This window comes from Xenopus laevis, chromosome 5S (assembly GCF_017654675.1).
Source record: "Xenopus laevis strain J_2021 chromosome 5S, Xenopus_laevis_v10.1, whole genome shotgun sequence".
In the NCBI taxonomy this organism is placed as follows: Eukaryota; Metazoa; Chordata; class Amphibia; order Anura; family Pipidae; genus Xenopus; species Xenopus laevis.
In genome coordinates this window covers 7,110,841-7,135,631 of record NC_054380.1, presented here as the reverse complement: position 1 = coordinate 7,135,631, position 24,791 = coordinate 7,110,841, and the positions used below count along the sequence as shown (strand labels likewise).

General features: G+C 42.0%; 1 protein-coding gene across 2 annotated transcripts; it reads right to left on the bottom strand.

The window, feature by feature from the left end:
• Nucleotides 1–568: 568 nt before the first annotated feature.
• Nucleotides 569–23,820, bottom strand: crip3.S (cysteine-rich protein 3 S homeolog). 2 transcript variants are annotated; one of them, XM_018264892.2, is made up of 9 exons: nucleotides 23,593–23,820; nucleotides 18,147–18,241; nucleotides 13,119–13,176; nucleotides 7,167–7,295; nucleotides 5,770–5,841; nucleotides 4,174–4,268; nucleotides 2,925–2,982; nucleotides 1,586–1,646; nucleotides 569–1,426 (listed from the first exon to the last, which is right to left on the bottom strand). In XM_018264892.2, exons 1-8 carry the CDS (start codon nucleotides 23,633–23,635, stop codon nucleotides 1,588–1,590), a joined length of 609 nt encoding a protein of 202 aa, XP_018120381.1. In that variant the 5' UTR covers nucleotides 23,636–23,820; the 3' UTR covers nucleotides 569–1,426; nucleotides 1,586–1,587. The 2 variants fall into 2 exon arrangements, with proteins under 2 accessions (XP_018120381.1, XP_018120380.1); XM_018264891.2 differs by having other exon boundaries at nucleotides 1,576–1,646; nucleotides 23,593–23,819.
• Nucleotides 23,821–24,791: the final 971 nt, after the last annotated feature.

Below are 24,791 nucleotides of genomic sequence, written 5' to 3'. Positions count from 1 at the left end.
GAAGTAAAGGCTAAAACTAAGTAAGCTTTATCAGAAAGGTCTATATAAATACACCAGTAAACCCTCAAAGTAATGCTGGTCTGAGTCCTCTGTCAAAAGAAACAGCACATTTCTTTCCTTCTATTGTGTACTCATGGGCTTCTGTATCAGACTTCCTGTTTTCAGTTTAAACCTCCAGGGCTAGGGCTTGAGCATGCTCAGTTTGCTCCTCTCCTCCCTGCTGTAATCTGAGCCCAGAGCATTGAGACTCAAGCAGGAAGTGATGTCACACCAAGCTAATATGGCAGCTGCTATCCTAAACAGACAGAGAGTTGTAGATATGTTTACTCAGGTATGGTAAAGCATTCTGCAGAATAAATATGGCGTTCTAGCTTGTACTATTGTGGCTAATTTATTGGCAATAAACTGCTTTGTTAGCTTTCTTTCTCCTATAAAGCAAAACAATAGTAATGCTTTCTGCCACGGTGACATGGAAAGGATTCCCCCATGAAAGGGCCAATAACTTTTCCAGCAGAAAAGGGAAATATTGGTCCCAAATGTTGCTACGTTACAGAATATTAAACATAAATTTCAGGCAAAATTAAACATTTTTTATTTTGATGACAGTATCCCTTTAAAGGGCAAGTAACATCAGATAATTAAAGGGAGAGCATGCCTTTAAAGGGCAAATAGCATCAATTCTCATGTGCATTTAACATGAAGTACTGCGACCCGGCACAAGAAAGTTTTTGCTTAAATAATTTCCAGCGGTGTAGCAGGTATTTACACGTATAACAGATCAGATAATAGATAAACTGTTCAAAATACAGTTGTTTTGTGTTATTCAAATCGGTCATTAATTATAGCTTTAAAAGCTGGCCATACATGTAAATTGAAACTCCAGACCAAGTTGGGAAGGGTATGAAACCTGCCCAACCAATATATGGCCCAGAAAATCTGAGAGGTACATATTGGGCAGGTCAGACTATCTCAACAGGGGTGGACAGCACCAAGTCATTGATACAGTCCTCCCCAGAGTGATGATTCCAAATAATTCGATCAAACCATTTGGTTCCCCACATGGGTGATCAGTCAGACAGAGCGAATGAGGCAGGATATCACAGCTATTGAGTTGATACAATGGGACACATAAGGGCAGGATGTCCCTAATATTTTAGCTATTGATCAGAAGACAGAAGAGCCTTCCCACACATGATTTCCCTCAGCCTCTCAGACCCCCGTAAACAAAAGCATGTTATAGAGTCCTTTTATCATTCCAAGTCAGAGGATCCAGCCCACAGTGGGATAAAAGTGAAGTGTTTCAGATATGGTTCCAAAGGGGTTTGATGGAACACTGCAGTTACCTTTACTCCAAAGTACCCAGTGAAATACAATGAGGTGTGTACCAGTAGCAGATAAATATGGTCGAACACAGGCACACAGATTGCTATGAGGGAAAAGAAGAAAAAAAAATAACGGTCACACACGGGCCAGAGCTGAGGAGGCCGTGGATAAAGGATAAACTAAGGGTGGGAAATAGGCCGAGGGATTATGGGTAAGGAGAAATGGTGAGGAGAAATGGTTAGAAGTGCTTACTAAGACTGACATCTAATTCACAGTCTCTGTTGTCTCGTACAGGTAACACCCAACATCTCCAATGTTCACTCCTGAAACAATAAAGCAAAAAGTCAGCGTTTAAAGGAGAACTAAAGCCTTACTAAAGAAGTAGCTAGAAATGTTGTACATTATGTTTTGTGCGTCTCTATCAGCCCAAGGCAACCACAGCCCCTTAGCAGTAAAGATCTGTGTCTCCAAAGATGCCCCAGTAGCTCCCCATCTTCTTTTCTGCTGATTCACTGATTCACATGCTCTGTGCTGCTGTCACTTACTGAGCTTAGGGAGCCACTCACAATATACAGTACACATAGAATAGAAATGTCACAATATAAGGCTGATTAGTAATTAATACACATAATTACTACATGGCAGCACAGAAACCAGTGCAATTAGCATCAGAATTTAATAATCAGCAAACCTGTAGCATCAGCTTATATTACAGCCAGGGAAGCTCATTTTCTGCTGGATAATTAGTGACGAGCCCTAAGCTTAGCTTCTCAACAGCCAATCAGAGCCCACTGAGCATGTGAGTGTCACAGACACTTTCCAAGATGGTGACCCCCTGTGACAAGTTTGAAGTCCTGGATCATTGCTGCTATTGACAAGCTGAAACTTTAGCCTGAATAAGTTCAGTATATAAAATATGGCATTTTTAGCCATATAAAATTGTAGGGTTTTGTTCTCCTTTAATGTTATACAAGATCTACATTTAGTGCCTACAAACATAGCACGGCCTGATACAGGTCTCACCAACCACCCAATTAGCTTGGATCATGAGGAGACTGGCGGATGTTTTTCCTGTTACAGGGAAAATCCAGCTATAAGTAAATCAAGTTATAGATGAAAGTGTTCAACTTTTACCAGCCCTGTAGCACAAACTGAAAATGTACTGAGCACATAGAATGGACAGCCCCCAGTACAAAACAAGACTGTAAACGCTGAACCTAATAAAACTACACCAGGCAACACCTGCTATGAGGCATGTTACACCTCATATGATGCCTGATGATAGCAGTGCCAATTGTTTTGGGTCAGAGCCCATGTCCTAATAAAGGCATTTTAAGAAAAAAAACCATTGACTGGTGCCGTCAATAACTAATGCGGTCTGATTGAACGGATTGAAAGTGGAAACCGTTGGACGTGCATCAGATTAAAGTAATTTGGAGGTGAAGGGTGCGGATTGTAAAACCTGTGATGATAGCAGTGAAGCCAATTTTTGTGAGCTCATGGGGTTGCATATTCTTTACATCTGTCTCAGCCATATATTTCCATTAATGCAGATCTGTATCAGCAGCATCCCTTTACTGGCCTTTAAACCACCAACCCACCTTTTGGTCCAAAGAGGTAGCCGTAGCATGGAACATGGCAGTATGGCAGCCCATCATGCTGGAAGGGAAAAAGAGTAGATTTGCATTAATGACAAGATGGCTGCCCAAAGTATCTGGAGCCAAATATCTTTTACAAACCTAAGTTTAAGAAACTTTGGTTGATTCAGTGTGTTAGTGTATGATACCTCTAATAGTATCTCCCTTTATAGGGCAGCGAAGCTCACTTGTGGCGACAGTACCCCTTTAAATTGTATAAGAGTCCGTTGTATGGATTTCCAAGTGATCTACTCTCAGGAAAATTGCATATGGTATAATGGAAGACTTCATTTAGATAATGTACTATGGTCTGTAGCAATTCTGTTTCGCCTATAGTTGTACACTAGATGGCAGTGTTGTATGGAAGATTGGAGAAAGATATAAAAGTATGCTGTAAGCAGAGTATTTTGAGTATAACTGCTGAGCTGTTCTTACTGCCCAGGGCTAGAAAAGGCAACGAGTGAGCCTTCACGTGTTACATATCACAGTATCTCTAGAGTGACAGATAAAGGGAGTTGCAGTTTAAAATATAAAAAAAAGTTCTTTGGTTATTGAAACACTTAAAGGGATTCTGTCATGATTTTTATGGTGTAGTTTTTATTTCTAAATTACACTGCAAATAATTCACTCTACAAAATAAAATTTCATTCCTGAACCAGCAAGTGTATTTTTTAGTTGTAATATTGGCGTGTAGGTGCATCTCAGGTCATTTTGCCTGGTCATGTGATTTCAGAAAGAGCCAGCACTTTAGGATGGAACTGCTTTCTGGCAGGCTGTTGTTTCTCCTACTCAATGTAACTGAATGTGTCTCAGTGGGACCTGGATTTTACTATTGAGTGCTGTTCTCAGATCTACCAGGCAGCTGTTATCTTGTGTTAGGGAGCTGCTATCTGGTTACCTTGCCATTGTTCTGTTGTTAGGCTGCTGGGGGGGGGGGGGTGATATCCCTACTTGCAGTACAGCAGTAAAGAGTGATTGAAGTTTATCAGAGCACAAGTCACATGACTGGGGGCAGCTGGGAAACTGACAATATGACTAGCCCCATGTCAGATTTCAAAATTAAATATGAAAAAAGTATTTGCTCTTTTGAGAAATGTATTTCAATGCAGAATTCTGCTGGAGCAGCACTATTAACTGATGTGTTTTGAAAAAAAACATGTTTTCCCATGACAGTATCCCTTTAAGTTCCTTTTCAGCAATTCCCCCAAATTACCTCTGCATGCCCCCCTGCAGTTAATGTTTTGTTACAGCGCTGGCATCTCAGACATGGACGGTGCCAGTTTCTTCCTAGAGACGTCACTTTCTCAGCTGCAAAAGACAGACACTGTTACAACCAGATAGACACTCTAACCAGGGCTGATTTACACGTCCCAACCTCATATCCATCCTAAACAACATTGAGCATTATAAGGTGCACTCCCTTAACCCCATAAGACAATTTGCCTGGGTGCAAAGGAGAAACAACTATGAAAAAAATATGAAAAAAAAAGCACTGTACTCTACAGGTCTAAATCAAAATGTTATCATTAAAAAAAGTACCACTACTCCTGTCCTCTATACACTTACACATACCTACAATGTGAAAAAGGTTTCCAACTGCTACCGACTCACCTCTATGAATTTTTTTTTTGCCTATTATAACTATGGTTCTGCAAGTATACTATAACTAGTCTTGCAAATGACTGCCACTATGCCATATGATTTGATTACTGGTTATATGTGGGTATTTATGTTTTGCATCATAATTAAAATGTACCTCTTTAACTAACAGTTCTAGTTTGCCAAGCTACAGTATAACCAGGATTGTATCAAAAACCCTGAGAACGGGTCTCTAATCTATATCAAATGGCAGCTTGGGGCATTTCACAGAATGGTAAGGAGACCTCCTTACTACAGAGAGATTATGGAGATGCATTTACCACCTTTTCCTAAATTTAATGGAGGAAAGAAGGAAATATGAAGTTTCGCACACTGTCTGTTAAAAGCCAAAATCTTTATTGGTCCATGTTAAAAACACACGCTGCATGGTTAGCTTGACGCGTTTCGGCCACAGCTGCCCTTAATCATAAGCATGATGCTTACAGTCCGGTAGGTGGAACTTCATCTTTCCTTCTTTCTTCCATTGCATGTGGCGTGGGATAGACTACTCCATTTTTTTTGGAACCAGTACCCGCAACTTGGACCTGCGACCCGCAACCCGCATTCCTACCCGCTTGGATCCGCTACCCAACCCCGAAGTACCTTATCTGCAACCCAGACCCGCGACCATCAAGATTCAGGAAGTGCTGTCATTGTAAACTGGAAGTGACATCATTGGAAGTAGGCGTGATCAGAAAAAAAGGAGTAAAACAGGACGTGCTGTCATTGTAAACCAGAAGCGACATCATCGGAAGTAGACGTGATCAGAAAAAAGGAGTAAAACAGGAAGTACTGTCATTGTAAACCGGAAGCGTCATCATCGGAAGTAGACGTGATCAGAAAAAAGGAGTAAAAATGCTATTGAGAAGACTCGCGGCCCGACCCGCAACCTGCAAACCCGCGTCTATACCCGCACCCGGAACTTCTACCCACAACCCGCAGGGTACAGCAGGTTTTTGCAGGTAACCTGCAGGTACCCGACCCGCTGCAGGACTCTGGCATGGGACGCCAAGGGTTCCCTGCACCCAGTCATTTGGCAAGTGCTGCCGGTCTTCAATTACAAGAATGCGGTGAGTCTGAGCGGTTACAGCTTTCTTTTTCCTAAATTTAACTCAAATCCTCAGGGGAGAAGCTATGAATCATGATGGAAGAGGAATGAGATCAAACTCACCAAAGTACACTGGTTTCCCACAGCCAGGGCAAAGGGCTGTCTCGCCAGCAAAGGTTTTCATTGGTGCTGCAGCTACAATAGAAAGACAACAGCATTGTCAGATATAGGGAATATCAGCATTGTTACATAAATACATTTGATTCAATTGTGAAAGCATATTTCCAAATAGGAAGCGCTCGCACACCCACTCACTCACCCAAGCTCGGTCCTCTGAGCTAGAGCAGCTCACGTGCAAGGGTTTATCCCTGCTTCATGGAGCTCTGTGTGCTGGTGAATTTTTCAGACTTCTGAAAAACTAAGCACTCTACAAAGGCGCAGAATGAGATTAGGTCCCATCTTAAAGGAACTGTAACACCAAAAAATTATATTTTTTTTAAAAGGAATGACAATGTAATGTACTGTTGCCCTGCACTTATAAAACTGGTGCATTTGCTTTAGAAAAACTACTATAGTTTATATAAACAAGTTGCTGTGTAGCCATGGGAGCAGCCATTCAAGCACAGGATACACAGTAGATAACAGATAAGTACTACTACAGTTTATATAAACAAGCTGCTGTGTAGCCATGGGGGCAGCCATTCAAGCACAGGTTACACAGTAGATAACAGATAAGTACTACTATAGTTTATATAAACAAGCTGCTGTGTAGCCATGGGGGCAACCATTCAAGCACAGGATACACAGTAGATAACAGATAAGTACTACTATAGTTTATATAAACAAGCTGCTGTGTAGCCATGGGAGCAGCCATTCAAGCACAGCATACACAGTAGATAACAGATAAGTACTACTACTATAGTTTGTATAAACAAGCTGCTGTGTAGCCACAGGGGCAGCAGTTCAAGCACAGGATACACAGTAGATAACAGATAAGTACTACTATAGTTTATATAAACAAGCTGCTGTGTAGCCATGGGGGCAACCATTCAAGCACAGGATACACAGTAGATAACAGATAAGTACTACTATAGTTTATATAAACAAGCTGCTGTGTAGCCATGGGGCCAGCCATTCAAGCACAGGATACACAGTAGATAACAGATAAGTACAACTATAGTTTATATAAACAAGCTGCTGTGTAGCCATGGGGGCAGCCATTCAAGCACAGGATACACAGTAGATAACAGATAAGTACTACTATAGTTCATATAAACAAGCTTCTTTGTAGCCATGGGGGAGCCATTCAAGCACAGGATACACAGTATGTTGTGCTCAGTTCTTGTTAAATTAAGCCAAAACTCATTGTTGTGCTCAGTTCTTGTGCTTGTTGTGATATTTTCTTATCAGGCAAGACCGTTGTTCTTCTGTATCTCAACTCCGATTCTTCCGCCCATGATAAAATTAGTGACATAACCTACAATTCTAACCATGGTTCTGCCCAGGCGCCTCATTCTTACCTTTAGTAGCCGGCTTTGTGTTCAAGCTACTGGAGTGGCTTGAAATACATATGACTGGAGATGCGAGATGTTGTGGGATTTGAGGGGTTGTATCATAGATGTAGGATCCTACACCACCAATATTCACCCCTGCACAGGAAAGGAGACAGCGGATAAGCAAAGAGAACATGTCAGGCAATGGTATCACATTTTATAGAAAAGTCCAATTTGTACTACTGAATTCTCATGGCCATGTGGCTACAACAAGCCTATCAGTGCTACCATCCAACCTTCATGTCTAATGCAATGATCTGGGTACACGGCTATCTGTATTTAGCATCTCTGCTTTTGTAGGTTTGTTTCATGAGCCTCGGGTTTACTGATAAGGAAGAGTTGATTATACTGGGTATATGACTAATAGGTAGTGGGTATGGGACCTAAGCCCAGTCCGCATCTTGAGTGTGTCACATGGCAATTCAAGCTCATATGGAAGGAATGATAGACGTCCCACTCCTGTCAGCAACTCTGCACTTAATAAAGGGGACAGTTACCCTCCTGTCAGTCATCAGTAGTGACACAAACTCCTGTCTCCTCATTCCTGAGGGGACGGGGTCATGTGACTAAAGCAGTGGCTAGTTTAGCCAGAGCCATCAAGACTTTACAGATATTTGTTAGGGCTTAGTTCTCTCAGACAGGCTTGTTGCTACAAACCCATTCCTTTTGTATTCCCCTTCCAGGTATATACAGCAGGGACTGATTAAACTTCTGCTGCTTATTTCTCTTTAAAGTAGAAGGAAAAAGTTTTAGCCCGGTATAAATTCGGCCCTAAATTTAGGAAGTGGGTACAGCTGCTTTACGCTCGTCCTCGAGCGCAGATTATAGTGAATGGGAGGTTAACTGAGAGTGTGTTTCTAGAAAGAGGCACGCGCCAAGGCTGTCCACTTTCCTCAATGCTTTTCGCTTTGGCTATTGAACCATTGGCTATTCATGTGCGGGCGAATGAGGAGATACAGGGGTTAAGTCTAGGGAATGTTACTGAAAAAATATCGCTATATGCAGATGATATGTTGTTGTACTTGGCAAATCCACACCAGGCTCTGGAAAGTCTCCTTGTAGTAATGTCTGACTTTGGTCGATACTCTGGTCTTAAAATCAACCATTCTAAATCGGTCATCTTCCCAATAGACCCTCTGCCCCCAGGCACCGCAGACCATATATCACGTCTCCAGGTGGTGTCCTCATTTAAATACTTAGGTGTAATAATACACAAAGAGCTTGGTAGATATGAACAATTAAACTTATATCCGATAGTGCAGACATTAACTAACAGAGTTGGTGTTTGGCGGGACCTACCCCTTTCCCTCCCAGGCAGAATTAATATATTTAAAATGATTTTTCTCCCTAAATTTCTGTATGCATTACACAATTCCCCTATCACTCCGAGGGCATCTTGGTTTACAGGGGTGGATAAAATAATTAGGGGCTTTCTATGGGCTGGAAGTCATCCACGCTTAAACATAAAAATATTGCAAGCTTCTTTGTCTAGTGGAGGATTAGCTTTACCTAACCTCAAAGATAATTTTCTTGCAGCACAGCTAGTCTATGCCCATTGGTGGATGGTCCCTGATATGAATAATCCGGCCGTTATACTAGAAGCTGCCATAGTTGGCTCCTTGGAAGCCCTATCCAAACTTCCATACCGAGGTGCCTCTTCTTACTATACCACCACACCCTCTATGGTCACTGTAATACATGCTTTCCAGAAAGCCCTGAAGGTGGTACAGGGCCCATCTGAAGTTTGGTCTCCTAGGACTCCACTATGGGGCAATAACCATCTCTCCCACTTTCATGAGATACAGGACATAGCTAGATGGGCTCAGTTGGGAGTGAAAACCTTAAGAGATATTGTCAATGGTGGTGAATGTAAAAACTATAATTTACTGAGACAGGAGATGCATCCTCCCTACAATATGTTTTTCAGGTATCTGCAGTTGCGGCATGCCTTTAACATGCAATTTCCTGCTAGACCCATAAGGGTAGTTGAATCCACCCTGGAGACCTACCTCCATAGACAAGACCTGACTAAACCACTCTCTTGGTTCTATACTATTTTGTTGTCTGCAGGCCCTTCACCCCTGGAAAAATCTAAGACTAAATGGCAGAGAGACATTCCTGAGTTGGATAATGAGAAGTGGTCTGAGGCTCTCAAAATGGTTCCCAATATGTCCATCTCGCTGAGGGATAGATACATCCAAGTAAAGTTTTTAAACAGAGTGTACCTGACTCCGTATAGGTTAGCAAAAATATACAACACTGTATCAGATATGTGCCCTAAGTGCAGGGATGAGATAGGTACTCTGTTCCATGTATTTTGGTCATGCCCGGTGATACAGGGATTCTGGGGTAAGGTGCTTCAGTTCTTAGATGAAAAGCTAGCACTCCCAAATATCCGTTCCCCGGAACTCTGTCTACTAGGACTGTCTGGTGATATTCCACTTCGCTCCTACTCCAGACTCTGCTACCTACAACTCCTCTATTACGCCAAGAAAGCCATTCTTATGCACTGGAAGTCTTTAGACCCCCCCCCTCGTTGCAATATTGGCAAAAGCTGGTAAATGACAATCTTCCAAATGAGAAATTGACATACTTAGCCAGAGGGTGCCCAGAAAAATTTGATGCCATATGGGGTACCTGGTTGAATTTACAGTAGTCTGAAAAAGATTTAAATCCTGTATAGCCGTATTGATTGCCTTTGCCTCACGTTTTTTTTTTCCTTCTATTTCCTTCTCTGTCTATTGTTGTTAAAACTGTTAAAAATAAAAACTTTAAAAAAAAAAAGTAGAAGGAAAGCTACAAAGGCCGTTTATTTCCAATACATTAGCCACAATAGTACAAGCTATAACACTATATGTTATTCTGCAGAATGCTTTACCATTCCAGAGTAAACAGCTCTAGAAACTCTGTTTGTTTAGTATAGCAGCTGCCATATTAGCTTGGGTGACATCAATTCCTGCTTGAGTCTCTCCCTGCTCGCTCATAGCTCTGGGCTCAGATTACAGCAGGGAGGAGTGAAGCAAACTGAGCATGCTCAAGCCCTAGCCCTGGAGGTTTAAGCTGAAAACAGGAAGTCTGATACAGAAGCCCATGAGTACACAATAGAAGGAAAGAAATGTGGTGTTTCTTTTGACAGAGGACTCAGAGCAGCATTACTTTGAGGGTTTACTGGTGTATTTATATAGACCTTTCTGATAAAGCTTACTTACTTTTAGCCTTTCCTTCTCCTACAATACTAAAACTGTCAGGAGCGCCCGATGGCACTCCCGTCTCAGTCTGCGCCACTCCCAAGATGGCGTCCATGGCCGCCACGTGTTTAGTGGCGCCGGCATCTCGTCGCCGGCGCGAACATTTGAAATAAAAAGATGACGAGGTCACAGGTTCAATGTCCGATAATAGGATTTCCTGTGTGGTTCCTGGGTGCATCTAGATTTACTGCTGATTGATTCCTGAACCTTTTGACCCTGCCTGAACTTGGATTTTGCTACACTTCTGCCTGCCTACTGGACCTTTTCCTGAATTTGACTACGATTTTGCCTGACCCCTTTTGGAATTGAACTTGAACTTTTATCCTAAGCTTTTTCCTTGGTCCTGACTTCCCCTGCTGGGAGCCGATAGGCCCCCTTACAAACACAAGTCTTGCCTCATATGCTTATAAATATTCGCATTCTATTCCATCTGTACTCCAGTACACTCCTACCCAACTTTCAACTTTCTCCCACAAGCTCATTATAATCATAATTTGGCTCCTCTTTATTCCAAAGTGATCTCCAGCGTGCTTCACTGAGCAGCACCTAATAATATATTGCAGCCCTCGCCTCTTCGATTCCGCAACTGCCACACTCTCCAAGTCTAGAAACCTCTGAATATCTGAATGAAAGGCCTTTGTTGTGATCTATGCAGAGCACCCTTAGGGAAAGAGTCAGTACAGACAGTAATTTTACTTTACACTCCTACACAATAAAGCTCAAAGGTTATTTGTAAGAAACAACAAAATCAAACAAGAGGGAACTGACTGAGGCTACACACGGGGATGGAGCAAGCATATAGACCTGTAAGTTCAAACTGACAAAATCTCCTGGGGGGCCCAGGTGTCAGTAAGCCCTCCTGCACCTTGAATGTGGTAATTATGCTTAAAGGGATACTGTCATGGGAAAATTTGTTTTTTTTCCAAAACGCATCAGTTAATAGTGCTGCTCCAGCAGAATTCTGCACTGAAATCCATTTTTCAAACAGATTTTTTTATATTCACTTTTGAAATCTGACATGGGGCTAGACATTTTGTCAGTTTCTCAGCTGCCCCCAGTCATGTGACTTGTGCTCTGATAAACTTCAGTCACTCTTTACTGCTGTACTGCAAGTTGGATAAATGATTTTACCCCCTCCCTTTCCCCCCCAGCAGCCTAACAACAGGACAATGGGACAGTGGCGTAACTATTCACTGACGGCCCTGGTACATAATGGGCAACCAGGCACCCCTGTCAGGCCCTCCCCCCCTATGAATTGCACGATGCACTGCAGATGGCGTGCACGCTGTAAAATCTTCCCCTGCCCAGCAACCAGCAATATTCATTTTCTAGGCTCCAGGAGGCCCCAAAGGGTGCAGGCCCTGGTGCGATCACACCCCCTGCACCCCTGGTAGTTACGCCACTGCAATGGGAAGGTAACCAGATAGCAGCTCCCTAACACAAGATAACAGCTGCCTGATAGATCTAAGAACAGCACTCAATAGTAAAATCCATGTCCCACTGAGACACATTCAGTTACATTAAGTAGGAGAAATAACAGCCTGTCAGAAAGCAGTTCCATCCTAAAGTGTAGACACAAGTCACAGGACTGGGGCAGATGGGAAACTGACACTATGTCTAGCCCCATGTCAGATTTCAAAATTGAATATAAAAAAATCTGTTTGCTCTTTTAAGAATTGGATTTCAGTGCAGAAGTCTGCTGGAGCAGCATATTAACTGATGCGTTTTGAAAAAAAACATGTTTTACCATGACAGTATCCCTTTAACAACAAGAAGAGAATAATGGATGATAGGGAATGAAAGGGACTAGGCGAGTGAAGGGAGAAGGACATTGGGCCTAAAGTTTTCTAGTGGGCCTGTGTATCCCCAGTCTGACTGCACACATAGCTATGCAGCAGGGTATATGAGAATAATGTACTATATGAAAAATCCATTCTCTATACATTTCAGCAGGTGTTGGTGAATTTTGGACTACTATATGCCAGTACCATCGTTTTGGGTCCCAGGATTAATTTGAGAGAATGAACTACTCCTACATCTTGTAAAATCCATAAGATGGTGGAGCAGATTTATGTAACCAGTTTCTGCACACAAAACAATGCAGATACTAATCAGCCATGTATCATGTATATTTTACAAGTGCCTACTACAATGGATGGCATGGCCTTTCTAGCAGAATTTCACTGTGCCCGATGGGACCCGGAGCAGGCAGGAGAGGTGGAAGCACCACCAGAAATGGGAATAGCTGGGAAGCTATAAGAGGCCTCTTTGTTCATTTATTTTTAGCCTGGCACTGGTCTATTTATGTCCATGTGTAAAATATCTTTCCTACTATAGATTAAACAACACTTTTCCTCTGCTCCATAGAGAGATTCCCATGCTACCAAATACAGAGCTGCCATGCAGGTATCTATGGTCCCGGGGGAATAAGGGACTTTGCCAAACGTCACAGGGAGCATATAAGAAAATTCCATGTGGGTTTCATCACTTGCAACACTAAAACAGGCAACACTGAGTCTGTCATACGGGAATTCCTTCAGCAAGTCCATCTATGGGACCCCCTGGGATTATTAACTGGACATAGGGACCCCTTAGCACTCCAAGGTGCATACTGAATCTCTATGTATATGTGTATGGGTCAGTCATGGTATCTGTACGGACTGTCACTTACCTTTGGGGCCAAAGAGTGCTCCGTAGCAAGGCTTATGGCAGTAGGGCTGTCCATTGTGCTAGAAAAGGAAAAAAAAGTTTTATTAAACAGCCACAACGAACCTGCGCTATGGTTTAAACAATGATTCAGAGAGAATAAAAAGATCCCCCTTTATGCCACTGGCGGCATTTAAATAAAAAGTCACCAGTCTGTTTTAGTGGGGAAGCCATCCCTCCATCTGTCTCTATTGCATGGAGACGGGTGCCCTGGCCATGCACAAAATGGCACAATCTGATTTTTATCTTTTCTGGATTCGGGTTCTGGGCTGATCAAAGTCAATCCATAGCACAGATTTACATGATGGGGGGGGGGGGGGGAATATGTTTCTGCAGGTGCCCAAATATGGAGCGGATACAGCCAGGGCCTCCATTAGAAATCACAGGGCCCCATACAACACCACCCAAGCCTCGTCCCAGATCCTGCCCACCCCACACCACAGGTAAAAGACCACACAGACATCAGCGCTAAAATGTCGACCCCCCCACACAAGTTATAAAAAGCCACTGATGGTAAGGGCCCCCTTATAAGTTAGTTCTAAGTTAGGAAGTACAGGGGCATTATCAAGATCCTGGTTGCTGCAGTTGGAGGGTGCTAGTGCAGGGAAGCCTTTGGTCTATGATTGCCTTTTTACTTAGGGCAAGGCCAGACGTGGCATTTTTGCGGCGTTTTTACGTTGCGTTTTTAAAAAAAGAACAGCCAGGTGTAAATACGCCACTGAAACCACATGCGACCGTCAACATGTGTGTTTCATGCGTTTTTCAGCACGTAGGATTCTTTTCCCAACATGCACTTCTCATTGAATTTGGACGCCATATTTAAAATACGCTACGTATTTACATAAAGTGTGGTTTCAAACATGCAGATGAAGGAAGATGAAGCCGAGCACACTCCTGGAGATTAGATAAAGAGAACCCCTGGTGCCCAGTGTTAGGAGTCCGGCGACCTCCAATATAGCATGAAGTGAGGGAAACACTGGCACACAGGGAACTTTATGCAGGGTTACCCCTTGCGTTTATTAAGTGCGGACGTGCAACGTTTCGGGGCGAGCACCTTTATCAAGCTTGATAAAGGGGCTCGCCCCGAAACGTTGCACGTCCGCACTCAATAAACGCAAGGGGTAACCCTGCATAAAGTTCCCTGTGTGCCAGTGTTTCCCTCACTTCATTCAAACATGCAGATCCCATAGAGTCTATTGATTTGGTAGTTTCTTGAAGTATTGGCGTTTCTGCTAAAAAAAACACCAATACTGGCGTCCTGTGGCGGATTTCAGCTTGCAAGCACCCTGTGTGAATTGCCATAGTGTGTTTTCCATTAGTTTCAGTGGTAGTGCAGTTTATGCGTATTTACGCCTGGCTGTTCTTTTTTAAAAACGCAACGTGAAAACGCACTAAAAACTCCATGGGAACATACAGTGCTCTGCACACACAAGCTACACATAAAACTGCCAGTCTTGTGGAAACTGAATCAGACTGCTGGCATAGCACACCAGCCCACAAACACAAAAAGACGTCTGTGGGAGAGGAAATTCCTGAGTTTGGCCTCCATCCAATCAGTTGGGAGCAGGAAGAAACCCAAAAATAACATTCGGCAGCTCCTACCCATCAGACTAACTAGGAATGCAGTGAGAATGTGCAACTAGTCATGGGTCATTAAGCATCACAAACACAGCTGGGAGGGGAAATAAACGTTAGCACTTGTGGGATGGATTGATGGGCACACAGGGTGGGACAAAGGGGACTTTTGTTTGTTAATTATTCAAATGTTTACTCTTCCTAAAATGCTTTGGAATGTCCTGATCTACAGTGTTATGTGTGGGGGGATGTCAGCATTACATTCACATATTTTCAGTGTAAGGACACATAAATGTGAATTGCACTTACATGTGTTAGCGCTGACACAGAGCTATATTATGGTCATAAAAATAAGATTTGTATCTCTGCCTGACAACTATAGGCCTCATTTACAAAGAAGTGCAAGGTGCACATACAATCCTATAGACTGTGGCCATACTTTAAGGTGGCCATAGACACAGATAATATCGTACAAAACGAATTTTGTGTGTATGGTGGCAACCGATATTGGGAGAAGACTTGGATATCGGTCAGCTTGCCGATCGGGCTGGACAGAAAATTTTGATTGTGTGATTTTGAAGGCAATTGAATATCGGCCATTGTTAGTGCTGAATGGTCAGATACAGGTAGAATTCTATTGTTTCTATATGTATATCTGACGATTCAGCTCTACACGTGTGTATTGAAACGAACGATCTTTCTTGGAAAGATCTTTTCCAAAATAGATCTTAATTGTTAGGTCTATTGGCCACATTTTTTACCTGTGAGCAACATTCATATGTAAAAGGAGTTGGGGAGCAACACAAGCATGAAGAATGTTCCTGGAGGTACCAAATAAGGGTTGTGATTGACCATTTGGTAGCCTCTATGATGACTGGCAGCCTACAGGAGGTTCTGTTTGGCAGTAAGCTGTTTTTTAGGCAACCAAAACTTGCCTCCAAAACTGGAATTCAAAAATAATCGCCTACTTCGAGGCCATGGGGAGCAACCTCAAAGGTGGTCAGAGAGCAACATGTTGCTCATGAGCCACTGGTTGGGGACCACTGCATTAGAAGATCTGCTTGTTTGGCTTCTTTCTGTTGATATGCCCTAACCAAAGGTAAGCAATATTGAGCAAATCCGATCTTCTCGGCCCTTGGGCGAGGACAGCATCAATCAGATCTTATGGTCCCCAATCAGACCTGTCCGATCAAAATTTGGATGATTTTTGGTCAGATATCGGTTAGGTAGCCCCGTCGGAGGACCTTACACACAGATAGATAATCTGCCGACTGATCACCTTCAAACACGTAGTTTTCCAGTTACTTTCTATTTGTGACTGTTTTTTCTAATATATTGAAGTGTAAAGTGTCATTTTTCACCTTCGAAAGCAGATCTGGGAGGGGTCGCCGACCCTGTAAACCGTTCTAAATTGACACATTTAGTTGGTACATTTGTTATCTTCATCCCTGCTGAGCAAAACCCCTGAGTTTCATAAAAGGCAGCTGTTAGAATTGATACAATAGTTGTTAATACTCCAGAGATGCTGCTGAGAAATGTATGCAAATTGTAGAGGCTAATTTATACCCACAATGCAAAATTGCACTGGCAATTGCTGTACATTTCTTGGGATGTTAGAATACAATTCATCAGTTACATTTGTAAGTGCAACACACAAATTTAACCCTAGAAGTAAGGCCTTCTAGAGGCAAGTGTTCATTTATTTAAATTTGATGCATATAACTTTATTAATTTGACTTATTTATACAGATATACCATGACCTGGATGAAGGAGAATCTTCACAAACATAACTCTATTAATAGCTTTCCTCGCATGATGTGCAACTTTTTAGCTCCTGCAGACATTCAAATCTGTAAAGAACTGTGTTGCACTTAAACAGCCAAAATATTAACTTTTTAGGGTCGGGCGGTTCGAGCTGTCAATATACTCCATAACAGATTAAAGACAGAGAATTTGCCACATACCAATTAAGGAGGTTGTTTCAATACCTTCAGAAGCTTTCTATGGCACCTGATATTTGGATGATGGTGCGACAGCTTGAGAAGCTTATTTGCAGAGATTAATGGGTTGGGTGTTAATTTCTTTCAGGGTTGAATACATTACACTACAGTGTGTATGTCTCTAAAGGTGTATTGGCTCCTTGTAAATGTACAAATCTTACCACTATTTTCAGCAGGTAACATTTATTGGTCACCAATTTAAAAGGAATAGCTTAGTGGTTGCTATGGCTTACTGCACCTGGGCAAACATAGTCCTTATATTACATATGGGAATGTCAAGCAAGGACTGCAGCGCTGATGGATTGTCATATTACCTCTTTGTTTGCGCCCCCCGCCCCGTACATCATAATCAGTCAAATTTAGTTCACTGCGTCATCAAATAATCTGCTAATATCAATTTATAGCCATATTGAGACTGATAGTTTACCAGTTCTTATTATCAGAGCACCCACCAAGTTTTGCCCCTGTGTGAAACCCCATTCCCATAGACTGTTATACACGCAGGGCTGCCATTAGAAATCACAGGGCACCGTATATCAACATATATCCCTGCCCAGCCATCCCCAGTCCAGATCCCACTCATTCCTCACCACAGTTAAAAGAGCACACAGACATCAGCGCTAAAAATGTAACCCTCCCACCACACACACAAGTTATAAAAAGCAAATGATGGTCAGGGCCCCCCAATAAGTTAAAAAAAAAAAAAAAACTGTGGTGCCAGGGCCCCCCAAAAATTTTAAAAAATTGGTGGTCATGGCCCCCTATAAGTTAAAAAAAAAAAATCCATCGGTGCCGGGCCCCCCATAAGATTTTTTTAAAAAAAAAAAAAAGCATTGGTGCCATGGCCCCCCTTACAAGTTAGAAAACAATTGGGGCCCCAGAGAATATTTGAAAAACATTGGTGGCAGGGGCCTATAGAGCATTAACATAATACATTGGTGGCCGGGGGGGATAAAAAAAATATAAAAAAAACACACATTGGTGGTCATTAGAATTGTACTCGTGGCTTCAGGACTTCAACTTCATCTCCTTTTGTGACTTTGGGTCTTTTCGCCGCTTCAGGGCTTAAATTTCGGCTGTTTTCGTGACTTCGGGTCTTTTTGCCGCTTCGGGACTTCAATTTTGGCTGTTTCGTGACTTTGGGTCTTTTTGTCGCTTTGGGACTTCAATTTCGGCTGTTTTCGTGACTTCAGGTCTTTGGCAGATTTCGGCTGTTCGGGACTTCAGAAGAGCGGTCCGGCTCCGGCGCAGTTAAGGGGGGCTCGACTCTTTCGAAAAGTGCAGCACTGCCACCCCCCCTTCAGGCCCGGGCCCGGTACACTTGTACCCCCTGATGGCAGCCCTGTATACACTTCAAAGATTCCTTCACACCTCTCCCCTCTGCTTGTGTTTATTTTCCCCACTATACTTCTCTTACCTCTGCATGGCCACCCGGAGACAGGATCTTATTGCAAAGCTCACATTTCAGGCAGAAACGATGCCAGTTTTTCCCCAAGGAGCTCACTTTCTCTGCTGCATGGAAACATAGACACAATAAATTATTAGCACTTTCATTTGACCAGCAAGTGACAGATTCAGCACTTCCCCTGACAGTACCCAGTGTCCCTTTGTATTCCTGGCAGATTTCATTGAGGAAGTTGCTTCGATAGATTATATATATATATATTATATATATATATATATATATATATATATATATATATATATATATATATATATATATATATATATATATATATATATATATATATATATACACATATACATATATATATATACACACACATATATATATACACACACATATATATATACACATATATATATATATACACACACACATATATATATATATATATATATACACACACATATATATATATACACACACACATATATATATATATATATATATATATATACATATATATATACACACACATATATACATATATATATATATATATATACATATATATATACATATATATATACACACACATATATACACACACATATATACACATATATATACACACACATACATATATATATATATATATATATTTTTTTTTTTTTTTTTTTTTTTTTAAGGAAAATCCAGCATGTGACTCAAGGAATTTCTATGGCCCCCTGCCACTTTGTGGGCCCTGTAGAGCGGTATGCACTGTTTTGATACAATCCAGCCCTAAACATTTAGTTCCTCAGCTTATAAATCAGCTTACACTACATGGAGAGAGTTGGACAATGATGATCTAAAAGTTTTCTTTGCATTCAAAGCACTGCTGGCTGGAAAGGCCTGTGACAGTGTGATCTGACAGTATTGGTTTGAAATATCAAAAATCTTAGCATTTAGTATTATTATTATAACCCGTCAGAGGCAACACAATGCACAGCATGGGTCCTTTAAAATACCTTCATAAATATACTATGGTCATGATACCATCATGAGAAAAATGTTTTCGCATCAATAGTGCTGCTCCAGCAGAATTCTGCACTCATTTCTCAAAAGAACAGATTTTTTTACATTTCATTTTGAAATCGGTTATGGGGCTAAACATATTGTCAGTTTTCCCGATGCCCCCAGTCATGTTATTTGTGTTACTTCAGTCACCCTTTACTGCTGTACTGCAAGTTGGAGTGATATCACCCCTCCCCCCCCAGCAGCCTAACCACAGAACAATGGGAAGGTAACCAGATAGCAGCTCCCTAACACAAGATAACAGCTGCCTGGTAGATCTAAGAACAGCACTCAATAGTAAAATCCAGGTCCCACTGAGACACATACAGTTACATTGAGTAGGACACTGCCAGAAAGCAGTTCCATCCTAAAGTTCTGGCTCTTTCTGAAAGTACATGACCAGGCAAAATGACCTGAGATGCACCTACACACCAATATTACAACTAATAAAATACACTTGCTGGTTCAGGGATTACATTTTATATTGTAGAGTGAATTATTTGCAATGTATTTAAACAGTGTCATTTAGAAATCAAAACTACATCATAGAAATCATGACAGAATCCTTTTAAGTAAAGGAGACATGCCTTTCATTCAATGCAATGTGAGGTTATTTTGTTGCCCTTCTAAGCAGAGAATGCATTTTGCAGCTAATATGTATAAAGCTTTATACTAAGGGTTGGAATCGTGAAATGGCACCTTGTTATCTGAAGCCACAGACTCACTTTATCTACTGGCAAAGCAAGAACTTCTAGAATGCCACTTTACCCTGAAATCAGACCCGCAGGACATGGCTATGCTATTAACTTGCCAAGCTGGATACGGAGCATGGCTCTGTAGGTCTGGCTAATGGCCATCCTCATTCTCCAACTGATGATGGACAGGTGCCCAGTTGATCTAATGATCTTTGTATAAGTACACACTGTAAAGAAATAACTAGTGGGGGTAACGGTAAAAAGGCAAGACAAATTGGGATCAGACTCTCAAATCACATGCCTCATTCGGTGCTGCTCATTCTACAGACCTCTCACTTTTTTCACATGTTTTATCCTCTGAGATCCTCAGAAAGTCTAGTGCGGCACCAAAAATAGTAGACCAAGAGTTTCATCAGCCTGATTTGACTCACCAACTAAAAGACCCACTCATTAGGCAACCTCACAAATAAGTGGATACTAACATGTATGGTCACTTTTAAGATCAGCACACGTGGAATAACTAGGGGGCCATGGGTCCCGCTACAGAATTTAGTGGACAGACACTTCTTTGTTGCTCTCAAACAGGTATGTACTCCACTAACAACTGTCACTGCCTCTATCCACCTACATCCTCTAGCCGCTGATAGATAGAATTGGGCTTTGTCACCTCTAAACTGCACTTCATTTTGCCTGTGGGGGCCCCTCCAGGAGCAGACTACTATAGGAACATACATTTGCTGAGAGAGTTGGTGTGGCTGGACCGGTGCCCAGTTCCATCTGGTGGTGTTTGTATTGGCAAACACTGTAAATAAATATCCACTGGGATCAGGATCTTAATAACTTTGTTCACCCAACTGGATAAAACAGAGACATGTGACTTGTTATTAAAAGGAAATCCCCCTCGCAGCTGAACAAATGAAGTCAACCATCCCTCCCAAGAACTGCCCCATACTTGGACACTGGAGAACTACCTATTTTAAAGTTCTTCCTGTTGGTGTTGCTGTAACACTGCCCTGTGAGTGGGATATCGACATGATTTACTGAAATCATCCATCAATTGCTCCACAATAGCAAACTCTTTGTCCTTTCATCTCCTCCCAAATGTTTACTCTGTATTTTGGTTTCCACCCTGCCCTGCCCTAAACTCGGCACTGGAACTTACTGCTGCTCGTCTTTGCACTTATGTAAAATGTACATATGTAAATTCAATTCATTTTATGTGGAAAAACGCTAATCTATTATTGAACTATAAATCACAAACCTCAGCATCTTGTAAGCCCTGTCTTAGTGTTTCTTTCCACATGGCACCTAAGCTCTTTGTACCTGTACCGTATATTTATTGTATTTATTCATTACTTGTATGTACTTTAATATATTTTAAGAATGTACAGCACTGAATATCCTTATAATATATACATAGGTATTGGGGGAGTCAAAAGAGTATGGCTGCTCCTGTGAGTAAAAACAAAGACCAATCTAGATGTGAGTAGATGAAGAGTTTGATAAAAGACTAGGAGGTGAACATATATAGGATCCTCTACTTTATCAGAGACAGCCCAGCATTACATTAATCTCCGCTGGAGCAGCCTCTCTACCCACATCATTCAGTTCACAGAACTTCCAGACAAAACAGTCGGGTTAAGGCTCATTAGCAGCGCAGATTCCAAGAGCATCTAACAACTTCCTTAAAGAGCTAAGGAATAATGGGGAAGTAAAACAGACACCGCACTAATAGAGACAAACTGTATAAAGGGAGGAGACTATTTTGTGGTGGGGGTACAATGGGAACACAGGATTTAGGAATGGGGGTAGAAGGAAAAATAAAGAGTTAAGAGGTACATACTGGAAGGTTGGTATACAGGAGCAGAGAATCTAGATCACATGGAGGTACATAGGGTGGGAACAGAATATTGAGGGTTTGTACAATATACATGAGTCCGATTATATAACAGGGGGTAACAGGGGTAGACAACAAGGAGAAAATATTTTGGGGACATATGGTATATCTAGAGGGTAATATGCGAAGATGGGAAGGAGACTAACAGAGAACACAAGGAGAGAATATGAGGCGTAATAAGGGAAGATGGAAAGGAGAATATATGAGGGAACACAAGGAGAAAGAAAAGGAGCACAAATAGAGAATATCTGGGGGGTAATAAAGATAAATTGGAAGGAGAGTATATGGGGCAAGAAATGAAGCACGAAGAGAGAATTGTGGAGGTAATAAGGGGAGATGGAAAGAGAATATGTGGGGCAAAATAATGAGAGAAAAAATAGAGAACAAAGAATCAGGGAGGTAATAAGGGAAGATGGGAATGAGACTATATGGGAATATATAAAGACAGAGAAAAGGGAGCATAAATAGAGAATCAAGGAGATAAGGGAATATGGGAAGGGAAATATATGGGGCAAATTAATGAATGGAGTACAAAGAGAGAATTGGGGAGGTAATAAGGGGAATGGGAAGGAAACTATACGGGGAAATACAAGGACAGATAAAAGGGGGCATGGATAGTGAATCTGGGAGGCAGATGGGAAGGAGAATACATGGGGAACAGAGAGAAAGAGAAAAGAGCACAAATAAAGAATCGGGGGGTAATAAGGGCAGATGGGCAGGAGACCACATGGGGGAAAACAAGGAGAGAGAAAAAGGGGCACAGAGAGAACCAGGGAGATAATAAAGGGAGATGGGAAGGAGACTATATGGGGGAACAAAGGGAGAGAATAAAAGGGCCCATAAATAAAGTATCTGGTGGGGGGGGGCAGATGGGAAGGAAAAAAAGGAGAGGAGAGAAAAAGGGGCACAAAGAGAATCTGTGGGGTAATAAGGGGAGATGGACATGAGATTATATGGCGAATATGAGGAGAAAGAAAATGAAGCACAAGGAGAGAATGTGTGGGGTAATAAGGGCAGATCATTATTATATGAGGGAACATTACATGGGGGGGAACATTATATGGGGGAACATAAGAGGAGGGAACATTATATGGGGGAAACATTATATGGGGAAACATTATATGGGGAAACATTATATGGGGGAAACATTATATGGGGGAAACATTATATGGGGGAAACATTATATGGGGGAAACATTATATGGGGGAAACATTATATGGGGGAAACATTATATGGGGGGGGGGAAACATTATATGGGGGAACATTATATGGGGGAAACATTATATGGGGGAAACATTATATGGGGGAAACATTATATGGGGAAACATTATATGGGGAAACATTATATGGGGGAACATTATATGGGGGAAAACATTATATGGGGGAACATTATATGGGGGAAACATTATATGGGGAAACATTATATGGGAACATTATATGGGGGAAACATTATATGGGGGAAACATTATATGGGGGAACATTATATGGGGAAACATTATATGGGGGAACATTATATGGGGAAACATTATATGGGGGAAACATTATATGGGGGAAACATTATATGGGGGAAACATTATATGGGGGAAACATTATATGAGGGGACATTATATGGGGGAACAGAAAAGGGAGCAGACATTGAGGGAATGTGGGGGATAATGAAGAGACAGAAGAGAGAATGGGGCGGTACATAAGGAGAAGGAAGAGATCACAAATGGAGAGATCCTGGCGGGGAGTATCGGGAGAGAAAGGAATAAGATAAGGAGAGAGAATAAGACACAGTTGGGATGGGGGGCAGACTGAGCCAACTCACCAAAGTAGACCGGGGCACGGCAGCGGGGGCATTGGGAAGTCATTTCCAGGGAGCAGTAAAACAATTAGCGAATTCAGCTCCTCACTCACAGTCCGACTGACACAAACTCCCGCTACAGAGCCACGAACCTTCAGCCACGCCCCCAACTCTCTCCCCGCTACAATTGGCTGACACTCACATCTCATTCACCTCCCTCATCCATCGCTCTACATTCACCTATGGACTCCAATTCCCGCCATCATCCCGCCTCTAAACGCTATCCGAGCTACCCATTGGCTAACATACATCTGTCAATCTCTCCTCCCACATTCCCTGCCCCACAGAAACCGCTACCTGTCAGCGCCCTCCCCCCCAAAAATAAATGTACTCTTGTTTCCATTGTCTAAAACTGCCATTCGCCTCCCTCTTAACTGTCAGACTAGAAACACCTACTTGTAAAAGTTGTAAGGAATATCTGTGAAGGAATGATGGCCACACCCAGTCACTACCTCAGGACCAATGACGTCATGTGAGTCATTTCTCCAACCATTTTAGTAATGGGCAACCAGAGAAGCCTCCAAGGTGATGTGTGTGATGTACAACTTCCATGGGGAGTCTGTGGGTTCACCTACATCTAGTGGGGGCTGTCACAGTCAGGGACTACTTTGGGTTCATGGAATGGAACTGACATTGGCCAAAGTCATTGAGCCACCGAATTCAGCGTTTTGGGTAGGGTTAAAGGAGAACTAAACCCTAACAATGAATATGGCTAAAAATGGCATATTTTATATACTGAACTTATTGCACGAGGCTAAAGTTTCAGCTTGTCAATAGCAGCAATGATCCAGGACTTCAAACTTGTCACAGGGGGTCACCATCTTGGAAAGTGTCTGTGACACTCACATGCTCAGTGGGCTCTGATTGGCTGTTGAGAAGCTAAGCTTAGGGCTCGTCACTAATTATCCAGCAGAAAATGAGCTTCCCTGGCTGTAATATAAGCTGATGCTACAGGTTTGCTGATTATTCAATTCTGATGCTAATTGCACTGGTTTCTGTGCTGCCATGTAGTAATTATGTGTATTAATTACTAATCAGCCTTATATTGTGACATTTCTATTCTATGTGTACTGTATATTGTGAGTGGGTCCCTAAGCTCAGTAAGTGACAGCAGCACAGAGCATGTGAAGTGAATCAGCAGAAAAGAAGATGGGGAGCTACTG

What these genes read in the sequence shown, in the direction of transcription:
- crip3.S (XM_018264892.2), bottom strand. Translation starts at nt 23,635, where the DNA reads ATGACTTCCCAATGCCCCCGCTGCCGTGCCCCGGTCTACTTTG. An exon ending in CCGTGCCCCGGTCTACTTTG is followed by an intron (nt 18,242 to 23,592) that starts GTGAGTTGGCTC and finishes GTTTCCATGCAG; the next exon opens with CAGAGAAAGTGAGCTCCTTG. An exon ending in TGGGAAACCAGTGTACTTTG is followed by an intron (nt 4,269 to 5,769) that starts GTGAGTTTGATC and finishes TGTCTTTTGCAG; the next exon opens with CTGAGAAAGTGACGTCTCTA.